The sequence below is a fragment of the Myotis myotis genome, unplaced genomic scaffold, assembly GCF_014108235.1.
Source record: "Myotis myotis isolate mMyoMyo1 unplaced genomic scaffold, mMyoMyo1.p scaffold_m19_p_17, whole genome shotgun sequence".
NCBI lineage: Eukaryota > Metazoa > Chordata > Mammalia > Chiroptera > Vespertilionidae > Myotis > Myotis myotis.
Window position 1 is genome coordinate 12,631,904 of NW_023416321.1, and position 26,608 is coordinate 12,658,511.

Sequence of the window (26,608 nt, forward strand, 5' to 3'; positions counted from 1 at the left end):
GAGGGTTATCTGGGTTGTGGAGGTCCCCTCTGAGGAGCAAGGGGTCCCAGGCCCACATCAGACACCCCAGCTTAGGGTTCCAGTGCCAGGAAGAGAAGTCCCCATAACTTCTGGCTGTAAAAGCCAGTGGGGTTTGTGGCTGAGAGAGACAGAGGGCTGCTGGAGACTCAGATGTTCCTCTTCAATGACCCACATACAAACTTATTTGAACTCCCTCTGAACTGCAGTGCTGGGGCAGCAGCTCAAAAGGCACCCGGGACATCCAGGGAGGCACTGAACTGTCATCAGAGTCAGCATGGGGTGCTATATATGAGTTTCTATGAACCTGGCTATGGCTGTTAGCTCACCATGGTGATTCCCTAAAACCCCACCCCACCCAACTTGCTGGACCAACCCAAGCTGTTTCTAGTGGCTTTTCCATGCAAATGGTTTATTTTCAGACTGTTCTAAAATCTCTCAAACAAGCAGCATCTGGCCTCGGCATGCCCTGTACCTCCTGTTAAGTGGCCCTAGGCCTGGCACTCATAGCAGCCAGCCTTGGTTCACAACTTGGCTTCTTCTGGGCATCTCCAAGCCCAGCACAAGTAGCAGCCAACTGCAGATTGCTTTGTAGCTCATGCAGGGTGGCCTTGGGTAGGGCACAGATGGTGGCTGACCTTGACCTGCACCTCCTGAAATGTCCCAGAGCCATGGCAGACAGCTGCAGATCATGTTGAAGCACCACCCAACCACCTCCACAAGCGACACACTCAAGGGGAAGACTCAGCAGGCACCAGAGCCCTGCTGAAGTAAGTTCTGCTCTGTGGAGTGGGCCCCAGAATAGCTGATTCTCCACAGTGGTCACAGCCAGTCCTCACAGCCAATCAACCTGAGGGTAAATCCCTCCCATTGAGGTGCCAACAGCAATCATAGCTCAACTACAACAGGAGGGTGCACACAGCCCACACAGGAGTGCACAACTGGAGTGCCCAGCTCAGGGGAATGGAGAGGCTGTGACACTGGATGCTACAGGACACCTATTACATAAGATTAGAACTCTTAGGGAAAAATATTTTCATTATTACCCCTTATTGTAAAAATCTTTCTTGTGTTCTTTATACCTGGATGAAATAATTTTTGAGACTGTTAAAACCAACAAATATAAGCTGCATTTATTGTGTAAAAATTAAGAATGGTTCAGGCTATATAAAGGTAGTTGGATGTAAAATGTGCTAAATCTCAGCTTCTAGAAGAGTTGATTTTGAACTCAATCACCCTTTGAGAGAAGACATACCAGCTCGCATAATTTCATCAACCAGGAGAATGTTCGCAGCAATCACTGTGCTGAAGAAAAAGATGACAGGGTGAGTAAAACCTACCAGCTCACTCTTATCTTTTCTCCATAGCAATCTGCAATTACTAAAGGTACTTTGTTTTTCAATGATGTTGGTGTGAGATTTTCTGAGACACAGCTATTATAAATACAAACATTACCCTTGTATTATAAATTCAATTCTTTTGCTAATAAAGTGGAAGCCTGATTATATTTTCCAGCAAAACTGACCTCATTTTTAGCACATTATTTGATTTTCCCACTGTGCATGGGTACTATTTCAGTAAAGTCATTTCTTTCCCTTTCCCCTCAAATAAACAGAAAGATTAACATTTCCTATAACTTACATTGCTAGAACTAAAATGTTAGAGGGACCATAAAATGGCAGAAGCCAGTCTTAATAACTGAATACCATGCCTTTTCATACACTTAGCCATTTTTCCAATGCAGGATGGCAAACATAATAGAAAAAATTTAATATTATCAATTATGTCCCCAAAAGTCTTTATTTTATTAATACAAACTTACCAAGAGTGAAGGAGTTGTTTTTTCACACAATAATTATCCCAAACTCCTGCATCTGCAGCTACCATTGGCTCACCTGCAAAGTAAAAACAAACTATTTTAATACTATAATCTATAATAATAAAAGCATAATATGCTAATTAGACCAGATGTCCTTCCCGATGACCTTCCGGGGGCTGAGGCAGAGGCGGCCACCACGGTGGCAGGGGCCAATCCCCTTGCACGAATTCCATGCATCGGGCCTCTAGTGTTAATATATTAACATTTGTTGTATATTCTAACAATATTTAATATACGACCAAAACTGCTATTGTCACAGTAACCAATGACCTCCATGTTGTCAAATCCACTGCTCAATTCTCAGGCCTCATCTATCAGCAGCACTTAACACGCCTGATCATACCCTCCTGACTATTCTTCTTCCACTTGTCTTCTAGGACGGCAAACTTGCCTGTTTTTTCTTTTGCACTAGTGGCTCCTTTTCTGTCTGCTTTGCTGCTTCTTCCTCTTCTTCCTGAGCTCTTACTGTTGGAGTACCTAAAAGCTCATACCTGGATTATTCTCTTCTCTCTACACTAACTTACATGATCTCATCCAGTCTCTACTTAAACCATATACACTCCGATGATTCTCAAGCTTTCATCTCCAACCCAGACCTCTTTCTTGAGCTCCAGACTCATACATCCAACTGTCTATTTTACTTGGAAGTCTACAGATACTTCACACTTAACTCTGAAAAACTTAATACTGGTCACCACCACCCCACTACAACCTGCTCTGCCCACAGTCTTCTCCAATGGCAATACCGACCTTCTAGTTGGAGTTCAGTTAACTCCTCTGCACAGAGTAGCCAATGATCCTTTTAAACATAATTAGGCCATGTCACACCTCTGCTCTAAATTGCTCCCTATTCCACTACAGTAAAAATCCGGGTCCTTAGACTGGCCTATATGCCCCTATATGACTTTCTACTACCTCTCCAATCTCCTTCCTCCTCCTCTAAAATATCAGACAATGATTTTTTCCACTGGCCAGTCCCTCTGCCTATGATACTCCTTCCTCAGAGCCCCACACGGCTACATTTCTCACTTTTTTTTTCTCAACAGACATATTCTCGTTGATGACCATCCTCTTTAAATTGAAACCCCCTCCCAACCCTCCTGTGCTAATATTCACAATCATCCTATACTGTTATTTTATTTTTTTCATAGAATTTATTACTCTTAAAAAATGCTAAAAATAACTTATATATGAAGTTTATTTTTTACTGTCTATCCTTGCCCACTACAACATAAGCTCACAAGAACAAGGACTTTTGTCTGTTTTGCTCTGTATGAATCCCAAGAGTCAAATAACAAGCACTCAATGACTATTTCTTAAATGAATGAATAATTTAAAAAGTTCAAAAGTAAACTAAAAGGCACCCAAAATTTAAATATTAAAATCATCCAAACCTCCACCCCCTTACTATAAGTTCTGGGTCACTATAGTATAACCTCTTTCTTTATTAAGCAGCTAATTTTTCTTCATTTTCTTACCTGTATTCAAATCAATACCAACAGGTTGTTCTGACTCTAAATGCTCAGCCTGAACTTTTACTAGTGTTTCCTGAGGGTCATAACCAGAATTCTGAGCAAGAACCTTGAGAAATAAAGATAACAATAAATGTATGTGTGGAATACCTTCACATATATATGTGGCTATCATATATTTTTTAAAAAGGCACTGCTCTCTAGTCTTGGGAAAATATATTCACAATATAATAATCATCTCCTTTTGAGGAATTTCATTCTTAATCTAAATCAAATGATTATTTCATATATCTAGCATTTTTTATATTTACTTAAACATTTTCCCTATGTACAGCACACTAAATTCTGAGTAGGGTATTAGAGTTCCCCCATCCCCACCCCAATAAATTAATTTCTCTCTTTGCAAAAGATTTTAAAAACAAAAGACATGAAAGGAAGTAGAATGGTATTCTTGTTTCCTCTAGTTCCTCTAGCCACATGTCTTCCAGTTTTTCCTGGGCACGTACAAAAGGAAGCCTACATATTTGCAGCATCTTTGTGCTCCTCATCAACAAGAGGAGAGTCATGACCTGTGGCAACAGGGATGGAGACACCTGCAGTCCAGCCCAGGTTTACTGCAAGCGGTCCCAAACCAACAGTTGATGAGTAAAAAGGTATGACCAATGTATACTAGGTTTACCAATTTGCATCAACTAAAGGATCATTATTTATTGACTTTGCTGCTTTGGGGAAAGAAAAACCTTAGATTTCTGATTCACAAAGATTCCACAAATTATGAATAATTTTAAAGCAATTATCAAAGAGACTTTGCTAGCATTGTTAGTAATGTCGTAATTCATGGTAACAGCATATTTGAAAGTTTTTCTGTGCTTCTAAGCAGTTTATAACCAGGTTAAGACAAAAGAAAAGGCATTTTAGTTCTCTGTCCTACTGATACATGAAAAAATATTTGGTGTCTCTCCTTTTCTAAGGAATTATAATGAAAATGGAATGCAAGGTCATATTTGGGAGTGCTAAACACCCTGAAGTTCTCACTTTGCACAATTTAAAGTGATAATACTTTGGACACCATCAACAAAATAAAGGTCTACTCTAAAATCTAATTAAATCTTAAACTGTAAACTTTTTCATTATGATTAGTTAATCAAGCAGCATATTACTTCAACTTTTGGAACTCAGAGAACATCAGTAAAGCAAGGGGGTAATTTGGCTATTTCATTAAACTCCTATAAGGATTCTGAGCTGTTATTCCAAAAGTTTCCCTGCTTTAGCTATAAAAATATCTTAGACAAAACTGTGTGAGTAAATGCAAATAAATATGTCTGCTGTTAGATAATATATGCAAATTATAATGAAACGCCTTATGTCTAACCAGTTGTTCTTTGGCCATTAGGATAGTTGTACCTTAGGAATAATGAGTAAGGCATCAGCAAAAGCTTGGACTCCAAGGCGAGCTCTTCCTTTTATACTGTGCTTGTACTTCATAAGAGCTTCAGCTATTGCCACTTCAACTGCACCAGCTCCTGGAACCACACAACCTATTGGAGGTGAAAAAAATGATTGACAAGACATGCCATACAGAAAAAGAAAACAGAGAAAAAGGCAACTAGCTATTCAAGTGTGCTTTATTATCTTGTCTACACCTAAAATATACATAAATATATACAGAAGTAAAATAAGTTGCACAGCTCAGTGACTACTCAGATATCTTTTTACCATTATTTCATATCTATCTTTTTGTTTATCAGATAAATCTGGCCTATTTTTATAAAATTTCTTATTCTATTTTTGAGATATAATTCACATACCATAAAATTCAGCTTTTTAAAGTTATACTTTTCAGTAGTTTTTAGAATATTCACATGAATGTGCAACCATCACCCCTATCTTATTCCAGAACATTTTTTAAAAAAAAACAAAAAACAACAACCCTGTATCCATTCACAATCAGTCTCTATTTCCCCTTTGCCCAGGCCCTGGCCACCACTAATTTACTCTTTGTCTGTATGTCTGCTTTTCCTGGATATTTCATTTAAGTGGAATCACATAATACATAGCCTTTTGTGTCTAGACTCTTACTTAGCATAATGTTTTCAAGGTCGTCATGTTGTACCATATATCACTATTTATTCTTTTTTCTGGTTAAATAACACTCCATTTTATGGGTATACCATTTTTGTTTATACATTCATTAACTAATGGATATTTGAATTGATTCCACTATATGGTTATTATGAAAATGCTGCTGTGAACATTCAGTTACAAGTTTTTTTGGGTGGACATATGTTTTCAACTCTCTTGTGTATATACCTAAGAGTTGCTTTGCTGGTTCACACAGTAACTCTATGTTTAACTTTTTGAGGAGCTGCCTAACTGTTCCCCATGAGCAACTGTATATGAGGGTTCCAACATTTATTATTGTCCAGCTCTTTGACCATAGCCATCCTAACATGAAATGGTATCTCTTTGTAGTTTTTATTTTTATTTCCTTAATGACTAATGATGTTGAGCATCTTTTCATGTGCTTATTATTCTATTTTAAACGTGTGTTTTTATTGAATTATTTATCCTAACTCCTTTCAAAAGGTAGCTGGTTTTACCTACAGGCACCAGACGCCGGGTTCACAGCTGGCAAGCATGGCTGTGGCAGCATGAGCCTCTCCTGCCTCCACAGCAGCACTCCTGAATGGTGGCAGCAGTGGTGGCAAGCACAGCGGGGCCGGATGAGCAGGAACAGCGCAGTGCCCGGCCCAGGATCAGGCTCCTCCCTGGCCGCCTGTCGCTTTGCGCACTACTACATCCCCAAGAGGTCCCAGATTGCAAGAGGGTGCAGGCCAGGCTGAGGGACGCCACCAATGCACGAATCCGTGCACCAGGCCTCTAGTTAAATAATAATAGCTAATATTCTTCCCTAATCTTTCTTTTTTATTTTATTTTTTATTTTTTTCACTTACAGTTTAGATTCAATGTTATTTTGTATTAGTGTCAGATGTCTAGCATAGTGGTTAGACAATGATAAACTTTACACTGCACCTGAGGTAATGAAATGCGTTCTAAGCAGTAAAAGCTTCTTATGGTTTTAAAAATTAAAAAATGATAATACAGCATTAAATTAAGTGCTTTTTCATTTCATAAATAGAAGATAATTAAAATGGCAACATACTATTAATATTCCAAAGGGAAAAACCGTCACAACCCAAACTATAAATTGCCCAAAGTAAAATGAAATAATAGTTATCATTAATATATTTTAAGATAGTATACATACCAGATAGATTTATTACCACTTTAAAAATATGAGAGTTTCATATCCATCACACAAAAAACAACTTACCATCTTCAATGGCATTTCTGATGGCACGAAGTCCATCCCTTACAGCATCCTTGATTTGTGTGAGAGTATGCTTATTTGGTCCCTTAACCAACAAGGTGACAGAGCGAGGGTTAACACAGTCCTCAACAAAAGTGAACTTTTCTTCACCCTAAAGGATAATACAAGAAAATATAACTTTAATATGTAATGTCATTATGTCAATCTTCTTGTGAATTTTTCTTGTCAAACATAACTAAATATATGTTAAAAGCAGATAAGTTATATTTAAACTCTTAATATTTAGGTAAATAAATTATAAAATCTATCCTGTGTATTATTCAGACTTCAAAATGTAAAACCTGAATTAAAAGTTTCAATATTTAAAAAAGGAGGTAGTTTACTGTTTACTTTCTAACCACTGCCCCCAAAGATACTCACTAATGCATATTCGTGTACAAGACCAGCATGTCCCAAGCAATCTACACTGAGGTCTTCAAGAGAATTCAAAGCTATTCCACCACAAGCAAGAGTGAGTCTGAAATTACATGTATGTCAACATAGCTTTGGTTATGGAAAACATAAAGACTAATTTCTTAAAGGTGAAAATATACCTAACATGGAAGACTTCACTGTCACTGTATTATATTGCTTCTAAATCTGTTTTAACGAAATAAATTAAATAAATAAATAAATAAAATAAATCTGTTTTAAGACGATGAAAACTGCCCAGCCAGTCTGAGTTGAGTGTTGACCTATGAGCCAGGAAGTCACGTTTTGATTCTTGGTCAGGGCAGCTGATCAATGATTCTCTCATCTTCATTGATGTTTCTATCTCTCTCCCTCTCCCTTCCTCTCTGAAATCAATAAAAAAATTTTTTTAAAAAGATGAAAACCTTTCTTATATTTCAACAAAGTTTTGAGGTAGGTTAATCTTGATTTTTGACAATTAAATTATTTATTGAAATCAAAAACAAAATCTGAAATTTGTACACTACTATTTTGCTCAACAATGTTTGCATATAAGCTAAAAGGAAGATATGGGATAATTTCAAATTAATCTGTTAATAAACTTAGGGCACATAATTATCTGCAAGCTTACCTTTCCATATTTCTTCTTTTTGCTCTACGAAGAGCTACTATATCATGTTTTGCAAGCGCATCTAAGGACAATGGATCAATTCCCTATAATCAAATTAGCACAAAAGTTACAAGCATGTTTTAAGCTAGTGGTCCTAAAACTTTCTGATCTCATCACTGCTTCACACTCTTAAAAATTCTTAAGCCCCTAACAAAATAATCTGATGAACAGTAATAGATCCAGAGACATAGAAGGAAGCATGGAACAGACTGTTGAAACTCAGAGGGAAGGCAGGGGAGGGTGGGTGGGTGAGAAGAGATCAACCAATGAACTTGTTTGCATATATGCATAATACATGGACACAGACAATAGGGTGGTAAAGTCCTGGGGTGGGGGTAGGGGCAGGCTAGAAGAGGTCAATGGGGGGAAAAAGGGACATATGAAATATTTTCAACAATAAAGATTTACAAAATAAATAAAGTTTATGAAAGAGTAAAAGAAAAAATGTTATTAAGCCCCAATGGTATGGCTCAGTGGTTGACTGTCAACCTATAAACCAGGAGATAACGGTTCAATTCCCAGTCAGGGCACATGCCTGGGTTTCGATCATTGATTCTCTCTCATCACTGATATTTCTATATCTCTCTCCCTTCCTCTCTGAAATCAATAAAAATACATATTTTTTAATTATTAAGAGCCCAAAGCACTTTTATGTAATCTGTATCTGTAATATTTATATCATTAAAATTGAGGAATTTTTTAAATGTTTATTAATCCATTTAATATAATAAGAAACCATTTATGTTAACATAAATAACATTTTTTAATAAAAATTTACTCTAGTTTCCTAAACAAACAAAAAATACAGTGAGGGTGAGACACTGTTTTAGATTTTTATAAATCTTTTTAATGTCTGTTATATATGTTTTTTGTTTTTTCTATTGATTTTTTCTTGGAGAGGGGGAGGGGAGGGGGGAGGGGAGAGAAGCATGGATATGAGAGAGACATCAATCAGTTGCCTCCTGTACACACCCCTACCGGGGATTGAGCCTGTAGCCTAGGCATGTGTCCTGACCAAGAATCTAACCAGCAAACTTCCTTGCAGGGGACGATGCTCAACCAACTGAGCCACACTGGCCAGGGCTTTAATGTCTGTCTTAATAGAAGACAGCTGGATTCTCCTATCTGCTTCTGCATTCAATTTGGTGCAATATGTTGTTTTGTCTGAAGTATAAGAAGAAAACCTGGCCTCACAGAGACATATATTAGAAAAGAGAGGAATATTTTAATAGCCTTTTCAGATAAACATGGACATTCTTCTTTGATACTATACCAAAACTCAGTAAGTGGTCAGTTTCAATGTGGAATATGGAACCGTATCAATGAACTCTGCATACTCTCCAACATTAAAATCCATTTGTCTATCTTGCACTTTGAATTGATTATTAGGCATTTAGAAAATATTGGCTCACAAGTTAGGCAGAGCTTCCAAATGCTGACATATTCATGGTAATACAATGTCAAATATATCACCTTTGCTAATATCATCACAAATGTTATCAGAAAAGCCTTTTAAATATAGGAAAGCTGTCAAGTTCACAGTGGCATATACAGGTTTTCCAAAATTCTAATTTTTGTTTGAAGACTCAAATGTTATCATTGGAAACAAATACCGTCAGTTGTTTTCCTTCAAGTGGCAGGATTGCTGCATTCATTTTTTAGAAGACACTACCAAGCACCCATGTCTAAATATAGTCTGTCAGTCATCCTTTCAAGTAAAAATGGCATTGCATGATTCTCAGTTACACAAGAGCTTTCCTTCGACACAACCATATTTTGATATGCCACAAAAGTGTTTTGTGCATACTTCATATTTTGTCACACAGAATTATTTAAGGATCAACATTTAATAAAATTAATAAGCTTTACTACTTCATAAAGGCATTCTTAAATGAACTCCCTTTTTCTTAAACTGCCAGTGTGTGGTAGTATGGCAATAAAGGGTATGATGACTACCAGTATAGTTTGGTGCTACTGCTTTGATTAGTGCTAAGGCATCAGCAGTTTTGCATCATCATTGCAAATGTCAACACAATATAAAAAGCATTGTTACTAATATTATGAAAATAGTTTTGTCCTCACCAACTCCCTGAAATGGTCTTAGGGATTCCTTCAGGTCCACAAGCCACACTTTGAGAAACACTAAAGAACATTTACAAATAGTTAAAATCTAAACATTTTTTCTCACCTTTTGATTAATAACAACAAATCCTTTGTTGGAATGAGCACAGACTTTTTCTTTCAGGTCTATTATTTTTTGTACTCTATCATCAATAAATTTTCTTTCAGCTTTTACCAATTTCTCTTTTTCTTGAGCAGTCTTATAAAAGAAACCAGAGCTCACCTCTCTAAAAAATTAATAAAAACAAGCTAGTAAAGGCAATGGGGAGAAGAGGAAAAGGTAGGAGTTGACACTAAACAGTGGGAGGAAAGAAAGAGATTAAAAAACACTTTTAGAAAAAACAGTTTCAAATGTTATAAAGAGTAAATGACATACATACGTTTTTTCATATTCTAGTGATACATTGCAAATAAGGATATATGCATCTTCTACTCGCTTCTTCATTTCTGGGTGACGGGCACCATGATCCAAAACTAATCCTCTGATTAACCTATTAAAAATATGTAATGTTTCTTACCTTCTTTGAATATACACTCTAAAATTTGATATAAAATTAGAATACTTTTTTAAAGATATTTTTATTTATTTCTGAGAGGAAGGGAGAGGGAGAGCGAGATAGAAACATCAATGATGAGAGAGAATCATTGATCGGCTGCCTCCTGTAAGCCCCCAACCGGGACCAAGCCCACAACCCAGGTACATGCCCTTGGCTGAAATCAAACCTGGGACCCTTCAGTCCTCAGGCCAACGCTCTAGCCACTGAGCAAAACCAGCTAGGGCTAGAATTATACTCTTAAAGGTGTAACAGAACTGCCAGGGCATACACCGTTTCCTTACGCCAACTTTAATCCTAACACACAATTAGTAAAATTGGAAAAGATAATCTACTTTACACACTGTGACTGTTAAGTCACAATGAAATCAACCCAGAATTATCCTCTAAATTATGTGGCTCAAACATATGACACAGCTGATCAAGTAACGAAAGGTAGGCACACAATGAGCTTCTAAGGAACATTTACTTGTTCAAAATAATTATATGGAACTGAAAATTGTTAATCTAAATGTCCAACAATAGAGTACTATTCAGCAAATAATGGCCCAGATATTTCAGTCATAAAAACTATGCAATAACATGGAAAAATATTTATAGGGATGGCTGATAAACACAAAATGACAAATTGCATATAAAACATGATTGTAACTGTTCTTTAAAAAAAATAAGCACTTTGGCATTGAAAAGAAAAAAAAATGAAAGAAAATTAAAGAGTAGGCTTATGCTTGAGTGGTTAGGAATACAGATCATGTTGAGGGGTCTTTTTTCCTGTTTTCTAAATGTTCCTTCAAGAGTAAATATCTTTGTAACTCTTTAAAATTCATTTATGCCCAATTAGGGAATGGCATTTCTACTGAATCTTTTTTTTTAATATATTTTATTGATTTTTTACAGAGAGGAAGGGAGAAGGATAGAGTTAGAAACATTGATGAGAGAGAAACATCGATCAGCTGCCTCCTGCACACTCCCTACTAGGGGTGTGCCCGCAACCCAAGTATATGCCCTTGACCGGAATCGAACCTGGGACCCTTCAGTCCACAGGCCAACACTCTATCCACTGAGCCAAACCGGTTAGGGCATCTACTGAATCTTTGATAACCAATATTTGTTATACATTAAAGATATAATTTTTTGAATAGTTAAATATAAGGAAGTTTTCAGTTTTAGTCTAACTAGATTACTCTAAGTCAGCCGTGGGCAAACTACGGCCCGCGGGCCAGATCCGGCCCGTTTGAAGTGAATAAAACTAAGAGAAAAAAAAAAGACCGTACCCTTTTATGTAATGATGTTTACTTTGAATTTACGTTAGTTCACACAAACACTCCATCCATGCTTTTGTTTCGGCCCTCCGGTCCAGTTTAAGAACCCATTGTGGCCCTCGAGTCAAAAAGTTTGCCCACCCCTGCCTAAGTCCTAACTTAACGTGAAGATATTTTAATTAGGAAGAAACAAACTACATGTTCAATATTCTTTACTCTTCAAACATCCTTTACTGTTCCCCCCACCTCACTCTCAGCAAATGTCCTTGCTTCTTCAAGAAAAAAGAAACACTGTCCCATCACTACCTCTTACCAATCCACCAGCACTTGAACCCGAACCTCCTATGATTACGAATGAACTGTCCATGCTCTTCTCTAAGGTTAACTCCTCCACTTGTGTACTGTATTCCTTTCCCCTCTCTGCTCCTGCATTGTCCCCTATTCCCCTACACTAAGTCTTTCTGCCTAAAGGAGCATTCTCATCAGGATACAAATTTGCCATAATTCCCATCTTTAAAACAAAGGATTCTTTGGGCCCGGCTGGCGCGGCTCAGTGGTTAAGCATCGACCTGTGAACCAGGAGGTCACAGTTCAATTCCCGGTCAGGGCACATGCCCACATTGCGGGTTTCCGGGCTCGGTCCCCAGTAGGGAGTGTGCAGGAGGCAGCCGATCAATGATTCTCTCTCATCACTGATGTTTCTATCTCTCTCTCCCTCTCCCTTCCTCTCTGAAATCAATAAAAATATATTTTTTTAAAGGAATCTTTGGGTTGAAGCCCCATTCCCATGTTCTCTTCTAGCTACTACCCTATTTCTCTCCACCCTTTTATGGATAAACTCCTCTGAGTTGTCTACATTTGCATCCTCACTTCTTCCCAAACCATTCTCTTGAGCCCACTTCAATCTGACTTTCATGTCCACCCCTTTACTGAATGAACTTTCATTAAAGTTACCAAAAAACTAAATTTTTCCCAAATCTAATAGTCAATTCTCAGTTCACAACAATTTGCTCAAAATTTCAGCAGCATATGACATAGCTTATTATTCTCTCCTTCTTGAAATACTTTCTTCTCTTACTAGTAGTTTCTGGGACACTACCCTCTCTTGGTTTTCCTCCTATCACACTGACCACCCCTTCTCAGTTTCCTCTGCTGAATGCTCCTTATCTTCTCAATTCCAAACATTGGAGTGTACCCAAAGTTCCCAATCCTTAAATTTCTGCTTTTCTTCATCCATATTTACTTCCCAGATGATCTCATCAACTCTTATAGCTTTAGGTGATCCATACACTGATGACTTCCAAACATGTATTTCCAGTCCAGACCACTATGTGCACTCCAGAACATTTCTCCAACTTTCTACTCAACCACTAATAGGCATCTAAAAACACAACATTCCCCACACTGAACTCCTGATTTATTTCCCCAAACCTGCTCTTCCCAGTCTTCTCCATGACACCTCCATTTTTCCAGCTGCTCATGCAAAAACCCAAGAGACATCCTGACTCCTCTGTTCCTGCCACGTTCTATGTCAAATCACAAAGAAATCCTCTTGCTCCTTCTAAGTATACCCTGATCTAAACCATTTTCATTTCTCACCTATTATCACAACAGATTCCTAACAGGTCTCCTACTTTTGCCCTTACACCTCCCACCCCACTCCAGTGTATTCTCCACATAACAGCCACAGAGCTCCCTCTGAAATATAAATCAAAAACTTGTTGCCCTCAACAATAGTAAACTAATTTGGACCAACACCAATACCAAAAACAATGTTGGGTTAAAAACAAGAAAACCTTTAAATGCTAGAAAGCTATAAGATAATAAAGAGTCACAAAATAATTTTCTTTTCAAAACTGAAAGGAAAACCAGAACTCTAAGAGGTAAGTAGAGAATTGTGGGATCTCCTACTGCAAAGTCATTTGACAATTCAGGCAAATCTAAACTTTGGTTTCAATGACCTCACAATGAGAGGGGGCAGAATTAAAAGTTCAAAGTTCATCCAAGGTACAGGGTCTAATAGAAGGCCCTCTTCACAGTAAGTGGGAACCTCAATAGGCTATATATTCAGGGTATAAACCAGAAGGATGAACTAAAAGCAAGCAGCCCTCACATGAACTTGCAGTTAGAATTCACAACTGGATATTCCCAAAAAGCCTCAGATGTGGATGTAATTTAGTATCTGGGCTCCTTACAGCAGCAAATTCAAATTCTCTGCAGAAAAGCACCTTCATCCTAGGTCTCAAATTATTTCTACAAATACTTTTTTCAAACATAATGAGTAGCACATATAGAAATAAAGTATGATGTGTGAGAAACAGCAAAATACAATAAACACCATAAATAGACAAGCCAGACTTTAAATAATGTAATTATCAGACATGGACTATACAGTGTGGGGCAAAAGTAGGTTTAAAGTTGTGAGTATGCAAAAGCAGTTTATTCTTGCATTATTATTTATTAATATTGTATTATTTACTTGTTTTACAACTATAAACCTACTTTTGTCCACCCCTGTATGTTTAAAGAAATAAAACGTAAGTTTGGGAAGATATGCAAGGAATAGGAAACCATAAATAGTGACATGGCAAATTTAAAAAACAACCAAACAGAACTTCTATAAATAAGTAAAGATATACATACATATTTTAAAAATAAAGTATTTACTGATGAATTATGATATCTGGACTGGCTTCAGAATAATCCAAGTTTAGGGCAGGGGAAAGAGAAAATGAGTCTATAAGGGTTTTTTTAGCCATCATCTGAAAATAGATAAAGATGAGTAACAGATATGTCACTATTCTATTCTACTTTTACATATGTTCAGAATTTTCCATGATAGAACATTTAAAATTAGTTAAGTCCCAAATCAATAAGATGCCATATACTCTGAGTATATACATACTCAAGCAATGTCAATTGCATGGCCCCTCTTACCTCATCATCTCCTACAACTTTTTCCTCTGATTCTGCTCTAGGCACAAAGGAACACACAAGCACATTTCTGCCTCAGGGCCTTTTCAACTATTATTCCCTCTGCCTAGAATACTCTACTTCCAGATATTCAGAGACCTCCTTAATTCTCTAGTTTAGTTTCATGTCGCTCTAAAATCACACTTTTTCTCACACACACAGTTACTCTAGCCTCTTCACAGCATTTAATATCACTTATTTGTTTACTATCTCCAACTAGAAATGTAAGCTTCTTGGAGAAAGAAACTGGCTCTGGTAAGTATCCAATTAATATATGTCGAATGAATAAACAATGAAACTAACGAAAGAGTATCTGAAGATAACCAAATATTCTAGAATCTATGTATTGCCAAAGTTTATGTAATTTACTTTGTATCTGTTTCTGATTTGTGCTTCATCTCCATGATTTCTACCATGAAGAGATCAATAGGATAACCCGGTCTTGTAATAGCCAACACAGAATCCACCACGGCCTGAAAGAGAAATGAATGAGAACAGTAAGCTATTTGGACTACTAGAGAACACCACTGGCCCAGGTAATCTATCACCAGACTAAGCAGGCAAAGAGCTTCAGGCCCCAAAACACGGGGCAAGGCCAAAAAGGGCCGCTTGGTAATAGACATTAATAATTACAGCCTACAGGGATTTCAGAGATCATCAAGTCCAAACCCTTTATTTTACAGATAAGGAAACTAAGACAAGACTTTAAGAAGTTATGCTCTTGCCCGGCTGGCATGGCTCAGTGGTTGAGCATCAGCCCAAGAATCAAGAGGTTCGGTTCGGGGTCAAGGCACATGCCCCAGTTGCAGCCTCAATCCCCAGTATGGGGCATGCAGGAGGCAGCCGATCTCGATGTTTCTCTCCCATCGATGTTTCTTTCTCTCTATCCCTCTCCCTTCCTCTCTCTCTAAAATCAATAAAAACATATTTTTAAAAAATAAGTTATGATCTTAAAGATCTTAAAACAAGTAGAAGCCAGCCAGGACTAGAATTCAGGTCTCTGGAACTGCCAAGCCATGCTCCTTCTACTATACCGACACTGCTCAGACTTTTCCACCAAAGGGCGCCTTAATGATAAAGAAGGGAGTCTAACATAAGGGTAGAGCTCAAATCTGCTAGCTATTACCGACAGGAAATTTTTAAGTCTTGTGTTTTATCATGAACACTTTCCATGTATTGACATTATACATACATGTTTGTTTTAATGTGAAATAATACTTTTCCCCAAAAGTCATAAAGTAAAATTGACACTTCAAAAAGATGTGTTTCATTTATTCTGTTAAATATCGCCAGGTATATGCAATTTGAGAAACATAGCCCAATACACCCCATTGTTTAGCTCAGAGAGTAACATAAAATGACCACAGAAATAAAGTGCTACAGTATAACCATCCTAAAATGTAAATAACGCCAAAAAAAAAAAACAACACAATTTCTTAGAAAGATTACTTGATGCAGCATAATATTTGGTTTTGGAGCCTAATAGGATATGACAAAAAAAATATTGGATAGTGAGAGTATCAGTGTTTGTATAACTCCAAAAGGAAATGGGGGGCCCTAACCAGAGAGCATGAAGATTCTGAGCAACTTGCTATATGTATTCCAACAGCAAAAAATACAGCAGAGTCTTTATTTAGACTCTGCTCAGTAAGAAATTGTCTGATTGTAGTCTGATATCCCAAATAGGTTTTCCTGTTGGTAAGGAGAATTTACCAGAAATAACAACTATTCCAGTCCATTTGGGATTTATATTCCTCAAAGTAACTTAGTATGACAGCATTCTGACTTATATGTCAATGTCTTGTGAATTTGGTTATGAAATCATCATTCCTAATACATTAATATATTCAAATTTCAGAAACTGCAAAGCTAAGGAGCAATGATATTACCAAACTATAGCCCCTTGATAAAAGGCTTCCCAAAATACCTAATCTTGTCCTTATATTACATACATTCTACCTTTAGAAGTGATCAAAACAAAATATGCAGTTCCCAGAAGTATTAGCAAATCAATCGTGCTTCATTAAAGTTGCAACCTTAACTACAAAGCACACTGCCAAAACAGCCTCTCCAGGTATAACCTCATGTAGTTAATATGGACCTCTAGGTATGAGACCAGTACTTCACTCCACTGGCTTCCACAGGGGATGAGCCAGAGGCAGCCAAGGACCCCCCAACTTTCAAATTAACTTAAAAGAAGGCTTAATGTGATACTGTTGAAAAAAAATTATACATACTGTTCTGACCAGTCAAATCTAGTAAGCAAGTCTATAATGTTTGTCTTCCATAATTTATTTTACATTCAAAAAACCACATGCAATAGTTGAATATCTTATAGGAAAAAGAAAAATATCACCATGTGTCAGGCTATACTCTTTCTGAATGTAAAAATTAATCACATACCTCTATTAACACTTCAGCCAGTTCAGCATGAACTTTAGTTTGTAGGGATGTTCTAGCCACCTCTAAAAGGATATCTCTTTTCATCTCTTTTTTAATTTTAATTTCTTCCAAAACATCAAGTGCTTTTTTCTTTGCAGCTTCAAACCCTTCAGCTATTATTCTAGGGTGCAAGCCCTATTAAAACAACATAAAACTATAAATTATAAAGTAACTCATCCAAAGTAAAAGTAACCATCCTTTCCTATTAATAGGTATGTCTGCAAAAAGTAATAGTACATCAATGCCACTAAATATAAGTGTATGGATATAATTTATAAAAGTAGTTTTTCAGTGCTTCACATTTAAAACAATCTCAAACTTACAGAAAGATTCTTAGTATAAAAAAACTACAAAAGTCCTTTTTATTTCTGAAAATTAGGACACATTGACATCATATGGTCTTAATATATCAATGGAAGAAGTCCTTAATATATCACAAAAGAAGTCCTTTTAATGCAGAGAAAAAGAATCCGCACTGGCTTAGAGAAAAGTGGCAGACAGACACGACCCTCATTTAATGTTCAGTTAACACCACAGTCATGGGACAAATAGACATCATGTGCCTCATGATGTGATGCATTAAGAACACTACAGCACTTCTACGGCATTCCTGCCAAAAGTTTATAACCTGAGTCTAATCTGAGGAAACACTCAAATCCAAATTGAGGGACTTTCTACAAAATAAATGGCCTGTACTCTAAAAATAATACTATCATGAAGCACAAATGACGGCTCAGGAACTGTTCCAGCTTAAAGGAAACTAAAGAGACATGACAGCTGAATGTAATGCATGAACCTAGATTTTCTTCTGCTATAAAGGACATTATTGGGATAAGTGATGAAATTTGAATAAAATCTGTATCAATTTGTCAGTGTTAATATTAATTTCCTGGTTTTGATCACTATACTGGATTATATAAGAGAATTCCCTTGTTTTAAGAAATATTTAGATGGTCTTATCTGTAACTTATTCTTATAGCATTCAAAAAAATATGTACCTTATTACATATATAAAGACACATATATACATTTAATTTTTTTTATCTGAGAAAGATAAGTATCATTCTTTGAAATATTCTTGCAACTTTTCTACAGAGCTGACATTATATCAAAATACTTTTTAAAAACAGTATTTTTTTTTTTAAAGTAATACACAAACTTACTGAAGCTGGGACTAGATCTAATTTATCCCCTTCCTCTATTCCTTTACATCAGTCCTATAACAATTTCTAAAAGTTGCCATTTATGGAGCATTTGAGCCAGACACTATTCTAAAGAGGTTTACATATATTATTTAATTTAGTCCTCTGGACACTATGAATTGGGAGTTGTTATTATTCCTGTTTCACAGATGAGAAAATTGAGGCTTAAAAAAATAATGTAATTTGCCTTAGCAGGCCTGACTCCAGAAGCTGTTAATAATGATTTTCAAAACATTTTTCCTGTCTAGGACGAACTTCACAATTCCTCACCCGGACTACTCTAAAAACCTCGTCTTTTGACTCCCTTAAAACTGTCCCCCAAATATTTAAAATGCAAATCTGACTATATCACTCATTAGTATGTTAATATGAATAGTATTCTTCTTGGTTAGTATGCCATATGCTCTCCATGATCTGGCTCCCACCTACTTCTCCAGCCGATTCACTACTGTCCACATCACTTTAAACTCCACCAGCACTAAACTTCTTGTAGCTCTACACCCATATTGTGTTGCTTCTCTTCTCTTGTGCCTTCCTCATGTTTCTCCTTCTGCCTGGAATGCCACTCCCCTAACTCCTGACTCTTTCATCTGGCTCACTCTTTCTCATGCTAAAGATTTAGCCCAGGCCTTGTTTTCTCCAGAGTGCTACCCCACTACCCCCGGCTAGTTTAGGACATCCCTCCCTGTGCTGCCACACAGTTTCATAACTATGTTAACGTCTGCCAGCATCTCCCCCTTTCCGAACTTCATTTTTTCTAACCCAACCTTCATTTTGTTTAGGTATCCCTCGTCCTCCAGTGCTTCAGGGGAAGCTGACCCTATCCCTAGTTCAAGGGTTGGGCCCTGGTTAGATTAAGTCAATTCCCTAAAAACTGTTATTGGTTGGGATGACATAAAACTAAAGTTGGTCAATAAAGATAACTCCCCCCAAAAAAAACAAAAAAAAAAACACCAAAGTTGGCCCAATCACTTAAAGCAGTGGTTCTCAACCTTCTGGCCCTTTAAATACAGTTCCTCATGTTGTGACCCAACCATAAAATTATTTTCGTTGCTACTTCATAACTGTAATGTTGCTACTGTTATGAATCATAATGTAAATATCTGATATGCAGGATGGTCTTAGGCGACCCCTGTGAAAGGGTCATTGGACCCCCAAAGGGGTCGCGACCCACAGGTTGAGAACCACTGACTTAAAGGAAGGACTTACATTCCATAGTTGGGTGAATGGTATTCTCTGCTCTGTCTTGCTGAGTGTTGCTAAGGGAAGGAGGTAGGCTTGATTTCCTCTGACAGTCTTACAGTCAGGATGAAAATAAGCCTTATGATGAAACAGCATTATAAGTAGAAGGGCTAAGAGACAGAAAGAACTTACTTGATAACTGACTGAATTTTTTAATCAACTGGCCCGAGAAGCCTGCCTTATCTCTCTGTGTTCTGTTATAGGAGATCATTTCTTTGTTTAAGTGACTTTTAGTCCAGTTTCTACTGCTAGCAGCCAAAAGCATTATGAAATAAGTTGCAGGTACTGAATTAGTGGACAATTCCCAATACTAAATGGAACACACACAAAAAAGTAATAATTTTAGCATTTTGACCAGATTAGGCTTTTTTGCTGAAACTGTCCTTGAAAGAGAGGAAAATTCAAATACTTAGAGAAGACAGGTAAGTAATACCAAGTAAAGAATACAGATTGAATAAAGGCACAGAGGTAGAAATGTCTGTAATGATTTCAGAGGCTAGTGAATGGAGGAGTCTGACTAGAGTAGATAGTTTATAAAGGGAAAGAAAACTGGAAAAGTAGGTAAATTCACAATGTGGAAGCCTTCAAAATTTTTCTCGAAAAGTAAAGCCTCTCCAATAAATAGTGTTGGAAAAACTGGAAAGCCACATGCAAAAGAATAAAATGAGACTGCTATTTGACACCATACCCCAAAATTAACCCAACATGGATTAAACACTTAAATATAAGATCTGAAACATTAAAAACATAGAAGAAAACATAAGTACCTAAATTTACAGACCTTGGTCTCAAACTGGCTGCTATGAACCTGACCCAAAAGCAAAGGAAGTAAAAGCAAAAATAAATAAATGGAACTACATCAAACTAAAAAGCTTCTGCACAGGAAAAGAAACCATTAACAAACCAACCAACCAAAAAAGCAACCAACCAAATGGGAGAGGTATTAGCAAACAATACTTCAATAAAGGGCTAATACCCAAAATATATGAGAAACTCATGCAACTCAACAACAAAACAATCCTATTAAAAATGGGCAGAGGACCTGCACAGACACTTTTTCCAAGAAGACATACAAATGGCCAACAGATATATGAAAATATACGCAAACTTCGCTAGCTATAAGGGAAATACAAGTCAAAATCACAATGAGAAACTACCTATTAGAATGGTTATTTTCAAGAAGACACAAAATAACAAATGCTGGAGAAGATGCGGAGAAAGGGGAATCCTCATTCATTGCTGGTGAGAATGTAAACTGCTATGGCCACTACGGAAAGCAATATGGAGGCTCCTCAAAAAAAAAAAAAGAGAATAGATCTATCATATGACCCAGCAATCCCTCTACTGGGTATCTACCAAAAAAATTTGAAAACATTTATTCATAAAGATATATGTATCCCTATGTTCATTGCAGCATTATTCACAGTAGCCACGAAATGAAAATGACTTAAATGTCCTTCAATAGATAACTGGATAAAGATGATGTGGTACATATATATAATGGGATACTACTAAGCCATAAGAAAGGATAAAATACTGCCATTTGCAACAACATGGATGGATCTTGAGAGTATCGTGATAAATAAGTCAGACAGAAAAGGAGAAGAACCATATGATTTCACTCCTATGTATGATATAAAACAGAAGTCAACAAACAAAACAAAACAAACTCATAGACACAGACAACAGTATGGTGGTTACCAGAGGAGAAAGGGTGGGGAGAGGATGAAGAGGGTAAAGGGGTGCCAAATACATGGTCACCGAAGGAGACTAGACTTTGGGTGGTGAGTACACAATGCAATACACAGGTGATGTATTATAAAATTGTACACTTGAAACATGTAATATATTAACCAATGTCACCTCAATAAATTTAATTTTAAAAATAGTAAGTTTTCTCCAGTTTTTTTTTAAACCAATTTGGTTTCAACTTTATCAGTGATGTGTTTTTTTCTTAGGCATTAGTCATGGGTACATGGCTAATTTTTTGCCTTTTAAAATCTCTTAAATTTTCCATTCTAAAAAGAGGTATATAATTCCAATAAAAGGCATTGTTTTGGGGGGGGTTCATTATTCTTTTCATTTATAATTGTCCAAAAATATCTTCATAAACATTAACCTTTGCCCTCTAAAATTTGCCCAGCTATTGTGGTTTACTGGTTGAGCATCAACCCATGAATCAGGAGTTCATGGTTTGATTCTGGTCAGGGCACATGCCCGGGTTGTGGGCTCGATTCCCCACTAGGGGGCGTCCAGGAGGCAGCCAACAATGATTCTCATCATTGATGTTTCCATCCCTCTCTCTGAAATCAATTTTAAAAATTAAATAAAATTAAACCAGTTTACTAGTGTAAAAACAAACCCAAGTTTCCATTCAAAATATAGTACTACATGATTGTGAATTCTACGAAATTATAATACCTCAGAAATGTAACGATCAGCTTGTTTTAGTAACTCCCCAATAATTAGAACATTCGAAGTAGTACCATCTCCTGTAATGTCATCCTGGGCTGTTGCTACTTTCGCTATCAAGGAAGCTGTTGGGTGTTGAATTTGCTGGAAAAAGCAAGCAACAGATTTAAAAAAGAGAGAGAATAAAGAAATAAAGAAATAGTCTACCAAAAATAAGATAACCTAAGGGTCAATAGTAAAATCAAGAAATGAGCCCTAGCTGGTTTGGCTCAGTAGAGAGAATGTTGGCCTGCGGACTGAAAGGTCTCAGGTTCAATTCCAGTCAAGGGCATGTACCTTGGTTGCAGGCACTTCCCCAGTAGGAGGCGTGCAGGAGGCAGCTGATCGATGCTTCTAACTCTCTATCCCTCTCCCTTCCTCTCTGTGAAAAATCAATAAAATATATTTTTTAAAAAAAGAAAGAAATGAAATAAGGGTGAAGGCCTGGAGAGGGGAAGGGAGTAGGAAGGGGGGCAGTGGTCAATGGGGGAAGAAAGGGAGACATCTGTAATACTTTAAACAATAAAGATTTTTTAAAGAAATGAAATAAACATCATTCTACAAGTTCATAAGTTTTGTATTATCAATTATTAATAAATGTCAAGACCGAGAGTTAAAAGTTGAGAACTAATGAGATTTGAACATTTTATAAGAGTCTTTGCTTCAGAATGCAATGACATTTCCTAAATTAGATTAAATCCTTAAATCTCAAAGATGAATATATTTACTAAAATTGCAAAGGACTTTTCTCTTTTCCATGATTACAAAGAACATAATGTGATGCCTTTAAAAGATTCAACTAATTTGGAAGCATCCCTAAGCTATTACTAAAACTATACTAAGATTTGAAAACAGCCAAAAAAAAACCCCATTTTTTATTGAGGTTTAATCCAACAAGTGTACTTCATGATTGCAATATTTAGCTGAAAGCCTTGGTTTAAAGATATACAAACTGTATTATGCTCTCAGTTAAGGCTTATTAAGGTTTATTAAAGTCAGCAGCACCAGCTCACCATCTCATGAAGCAGCACATTGCCATCTTTGGTGAGTTTGATATCACCTGCACCAGAAACAAGCCTGTTCAGAAAACAGTGATGTTATTAACTTCGTATGGCAAGAGTCAAGCAAGACATAGCGCTTGCCACTCCACTCTCACTAATATAGGGAACTGGGCTTGGAAAACTTCCATCATCCGGAGAGATACCACAGTAAGCACCCCATTTGCAGCCCACAGAATCACTTTTCCCCAGATGGACTGCTATGGCGATTTCACTCCAAATGGACAATTTACAAGTTTAAGGATTAAGTGCAGTTGGTGAGTTATGACAGTGGTTTGGTCCAGAAGAGTACTTGGAAGTCTACAAGCCACACATTTGTGAATTTCCTGCAGGTTTATTTGGTGAAATGTTACCTTTCATTCACTCAGTGTAGTTTCTTCCCTCATCCCTCACATTTATTAGAGTATCAAATTCTGTCATTCTACAACTAAAAGCCTCTTCCAACTACTCCCTCCTCTCCATTTCCAGTCATCATCACTGCAGTGTGGACTATTTAGTACCCACATACATCTGAATTTGAATCTACCCTCCATTTATCTTTCTATAAAGCAGGATGACTCAGTCAGCTCACTGATCAAAAATCCTCAGCCCAGCTGGTCTGGCTCAGTGGTTGAGCATGGACCTATGCACCAGTAGGTCATTGGTTCAAATCCCAGTCAGGACACATGTCCAGGTTGTGGGCTCTATCCCCAGTGTGGGGCGTGCAGGAGGCAGCCAATCGATGATTCTCTCTCATCACTGTTTCTTTCTCTTTCCCTCCCTTCTCTTAAATCACTATATATATATATATATATATATATATATATATATATATATATATCCTTCAATGATTTTCTTGTTCATCATTTTCAAGGTAAAATCCTTACTACTCAGCAATGACGTAGTTGACCCTTTCCCATCTGGTTGTATCTATTTAAAATGTTTCATCTACAAAATGAAATCTTGTGGGCAAATCTTATGGTTCCCTTAATACATCACGTTTGTTTTTGTTTCTCTTGGATTTATGCCAACTGATTTTCTTGTTCCTGAAGTTGCTCTATCTAAAAGACCATTGTCACTTCTCCAGCTGGTGAATTCTAACTCATCTTTCAAGACTCTGATAAAAAAAAATAATCCGTTATTTGAATCTTTTCCTTCCCCATTATCCCATCAATAATCAGTCCCTTTCCTTGGTGTTATATATTATATGATTAAAAATACAATACCTAACACATATTTTTAAACATATATATTATATAGAATATACATCACATTCGTTCCTAACCAGTCAGTCCCCTTAAAAACTAAAACTTTATCTTGGTCATCTCTGTGTTCTCAGCATCCCATAATAAGCACCCTCTTTTACTGTTAATGTATTTTGCTCATTCCTGAGGCTGTATCTCTCCTCTTACACCTTTTTCTGTTAATTTGCTCATTCCTGAGGCTGTATCTCTCCTTACATCTTTTTGCCCTCACTCGTCTTTCCTTCACTCTGTCCTAAATAATGGTGCTAAATACATGCTTAATGGATGAACAGATATGAAGAACCCTAGGCACAGAGCATCCGAGTAACTTGCCAAAGGACTCGCAGATGGAAACTGGGATTTGAACCCACACCTGTCAGGCTCCAAAGCCCGTGCCCTCCCCACACCTGCCGACCATCACCAAAACGAGGGGCCCACAGGCGCACAGCCTGAAGGAGCAGGGGCGTCAGATGGCTTAGGTTTCATTGAAAAACTGAACTTTCAAACTGCATATGAACCTTAACGGAAAGTTGGTGGGGCGGGAAGGGGCGCGACAGCGAGTCACAGCTTCCCTCGTGGGGCCTTTTGCTGGGGAGGCTTTTCCTCTCCTCCCGCACGGGGCCAGAGACGACCTCAGGGCAGGAATGAGGAGGAGGGAAGCCAGGCCCACAAGTGTGTCCACATGGCGCCGATCGCTTCGCGGAACGTCGGCCGACAGCGCGCCCGGACACCCGACACACCCCCGGCGCCCTAACCGCCGCTCTAACCGCCGCTCCAACCGCCGCCTCACATTTTCATGGTGCCCTTCGGACCCAGGTTGGTCCGCAGCACATCCTGCAGCCCTCGGGCTGCGCATATATTGACCGCCAAGGCCGCCTGGGCCCGCGCCACCTCAGCCTTGGCGTTTAAGGTCTTGATGGCAGCCATAGCAGGACGGTGGAAGCACCACCTGACCGCCCCAAACAGCCGGAGCCGCGATTCTGAGGTAAAACTCAGCGCCTCGGGCCACGCTCAGGAGCTCCAGCCAATCCTCGCCCGGGACGGAAGTGACGTCATCACGCATCGCCGAGGCGGAAGCCAGGCTCGCCGTGGGTCAGGTCGCAAAGATGGCGTCCCCCGCTTCGGCTCGGCCTTCGGCCGGAAAGCGAGTGGTGAGTCAGGATGAACTGCGGCGGTTGATGAAGGAGAAACAGCGTCAGAGCACCAACAGGAAACGCATAGAGTCTCCATTTGCGAAGTACAACCGTCTGGGGCAGCTGAGTTGTGCCCTGTGTAACGCCCCGGTTAAGAGCGAGCTCCTGTGGCAGACGCACGTCCTGGGGAAGCAGCACCGGGAGAGAGTGGCCGAGCTGAAAGGCGCCAAGGAGGCCACGCAGGGGCCGGCCGCCGGCGCAGTGCCTCCGTCCGCCAAGAGGAAGGCGCCGGACTCCGACGGCCAGGACGCCAAAAGGCCGAAGGCCCCCCAGGTGCCTCCGGTGCAGCCCTCCACGTCCGCTGTGCACGCCCACGTTGACAAAGCAGGAAAGGAGTCCATTAGAGCGACCCCCGGTAAGGCTTCGGCACTCGGTTTACTCCCTGATTATGAAGATGAGGAAGAGGAGGAGGAGGAAGAGAAGGAGAAGGGAGGAGAAAGGCCAGAGGGGGACGCCAGCAAGCAGCCGCCCGACACACAGGGCAGGGAACACCCACTTTCCTCCTCGCGGGAGGCAGCAAGCAGCGGGCTGCCTAGAGACTTCTCGACTGCAAATCCTCCCAAGGCCCCTGTAATTCCTCACTCGGGGTCCATTGAGAAAGCAGAAATACATGAGAAAATCGTGGAAAGGAGAGAAAACACTGCGGAAGCATTGCCGGAAGGCTTTTTTGACGACCCTGAGATAGATGCGAGGGTGCGAAAGGTTGACGCCCCGAAGGATCAGATGGACAAAGAGTGGGACGAATTTCAAAAGGCCATGAGACAGGTCAACACTATTTCCGAAGCCATCGTTGCTGAAGAGGATGAGGAGGGGCGGTTGGACCGGCAGATTGGGGAGATCGATGAGCAGATAGAGTGTTACCGTCGGGTGGAAAAGCTGCGGAATCGCCAGGATGAAATGAAACATCAGCTTAAAGAGGTCCTGACGATGAGAGAGCTGCAGAAAAAGGAAGAGGAGAATGTTGACAGCGACGATGAGGGAGAACTGCAGGATTTGTTGTCTCAGGATTGGAGGGTGAAGGGGGCTTTGTTGTAGGATTTCCAGGACCCAGTATTTCTAATACGCAT

At 38.6% G+C, this 26,608-nt stretch overlaps 2 protein-coding genes across 10 annotated transcripts; one reads left to right on the plus strand and one right to left on the minus strand.

Annotated features, from left to right (window-relative positions):
* Window positions 1-1,129: 1,129 nt before the first annotated feature.
* On the minus strand, window positions 1,130-25,411 carry CCT6B (chaperonin containing TCP1 subunit 6B). 9 transcript variants are annotated; one of them, XM_036339900.1, is made up of 14 exons: window positions 25,139-25,411; window positions 23,081-23,144; window positions 22,038-22,172; window positions 17,134-17,307; window positions 15,100-15,203; window positions 10,322-10,432; window positions 10,009-10,168; window positions 7,782-7,864; window positions 7,121-7,217; window positions 6,704-6,851; window positions 4,774-4,907; window positions 3,376-3,478; window positions 1,841-1,913; window positions 1,130-1,323 (listed from the first exon to the last, which is right to left on the minus strand). In XM_036339900.1, exons 1-14 carry the CDS (start codon window positions 25,273-25,275, stop codon window positions 1,251-1,253), a joined length of 1,596 nt encoding a protein of 531 aa, XP_036195793.1. In that variant the 5' UTR covers window positions 25,276-25,411; the 3' UTR covers window positions 1,130-1,250. The 9 variants fall into 9 exon arrangements, 8 of the variants coding, with proteins under 8 accessions (XP_036195793.1, XP_036195790.1, XP_036195794.1 ...); XM_036339897.1 differs by having other exon boundaries at window positions 24,867-25,344; XM_036339901.1 differs by lacking the exon at window positions 22,038-22,172.
* ZNF830 (zinc finger protein 830) lies at window positions 25,411-26,608 on the plus strand. Its single transcript, XM_036339905.1, has one exon. The coding sequence runs from the start codon at window positions 25,455-25,457 to the stop codon at window positions 26,574-26,576; it is 1,122 nt and encodes a 373-aa protein (XP_036195798.1). The 5' UTR covers window positions 25,411-25,454; the 3' UTR covers window positions 26,577-26,608.

Coding starts and splice junctions, on each gene's coding strand:
- CCT6B (XM_036339897.1), bottom strand. CDS start 25,204: ATGCGCAGCCCGAGGGCTGCAGGATGTGCTGCGGACCAACCTGGGTCC. Junction 17,308..22,037: donor CTGATCGTTACATTTCTGAG/GTATTATAATTT, acceptor TTGTTTTAATAG/GGCTTGCACCCTAGAATAAT. Junction 7,218..7,781: donor AAAAGAAGAAATATGGAAAG/GTAAGCTTGCAG, acceptor ATGTAATTTCAG/ACTCACTCTTGCTTGTGGTG.
- ZNF830 (XM_036339905.1), top strand. CDS start 25,455: ATGGCGTCCCCCGCTTCGGCTCGGCCTTCGGCCGGAAAGCGAGTGGTG.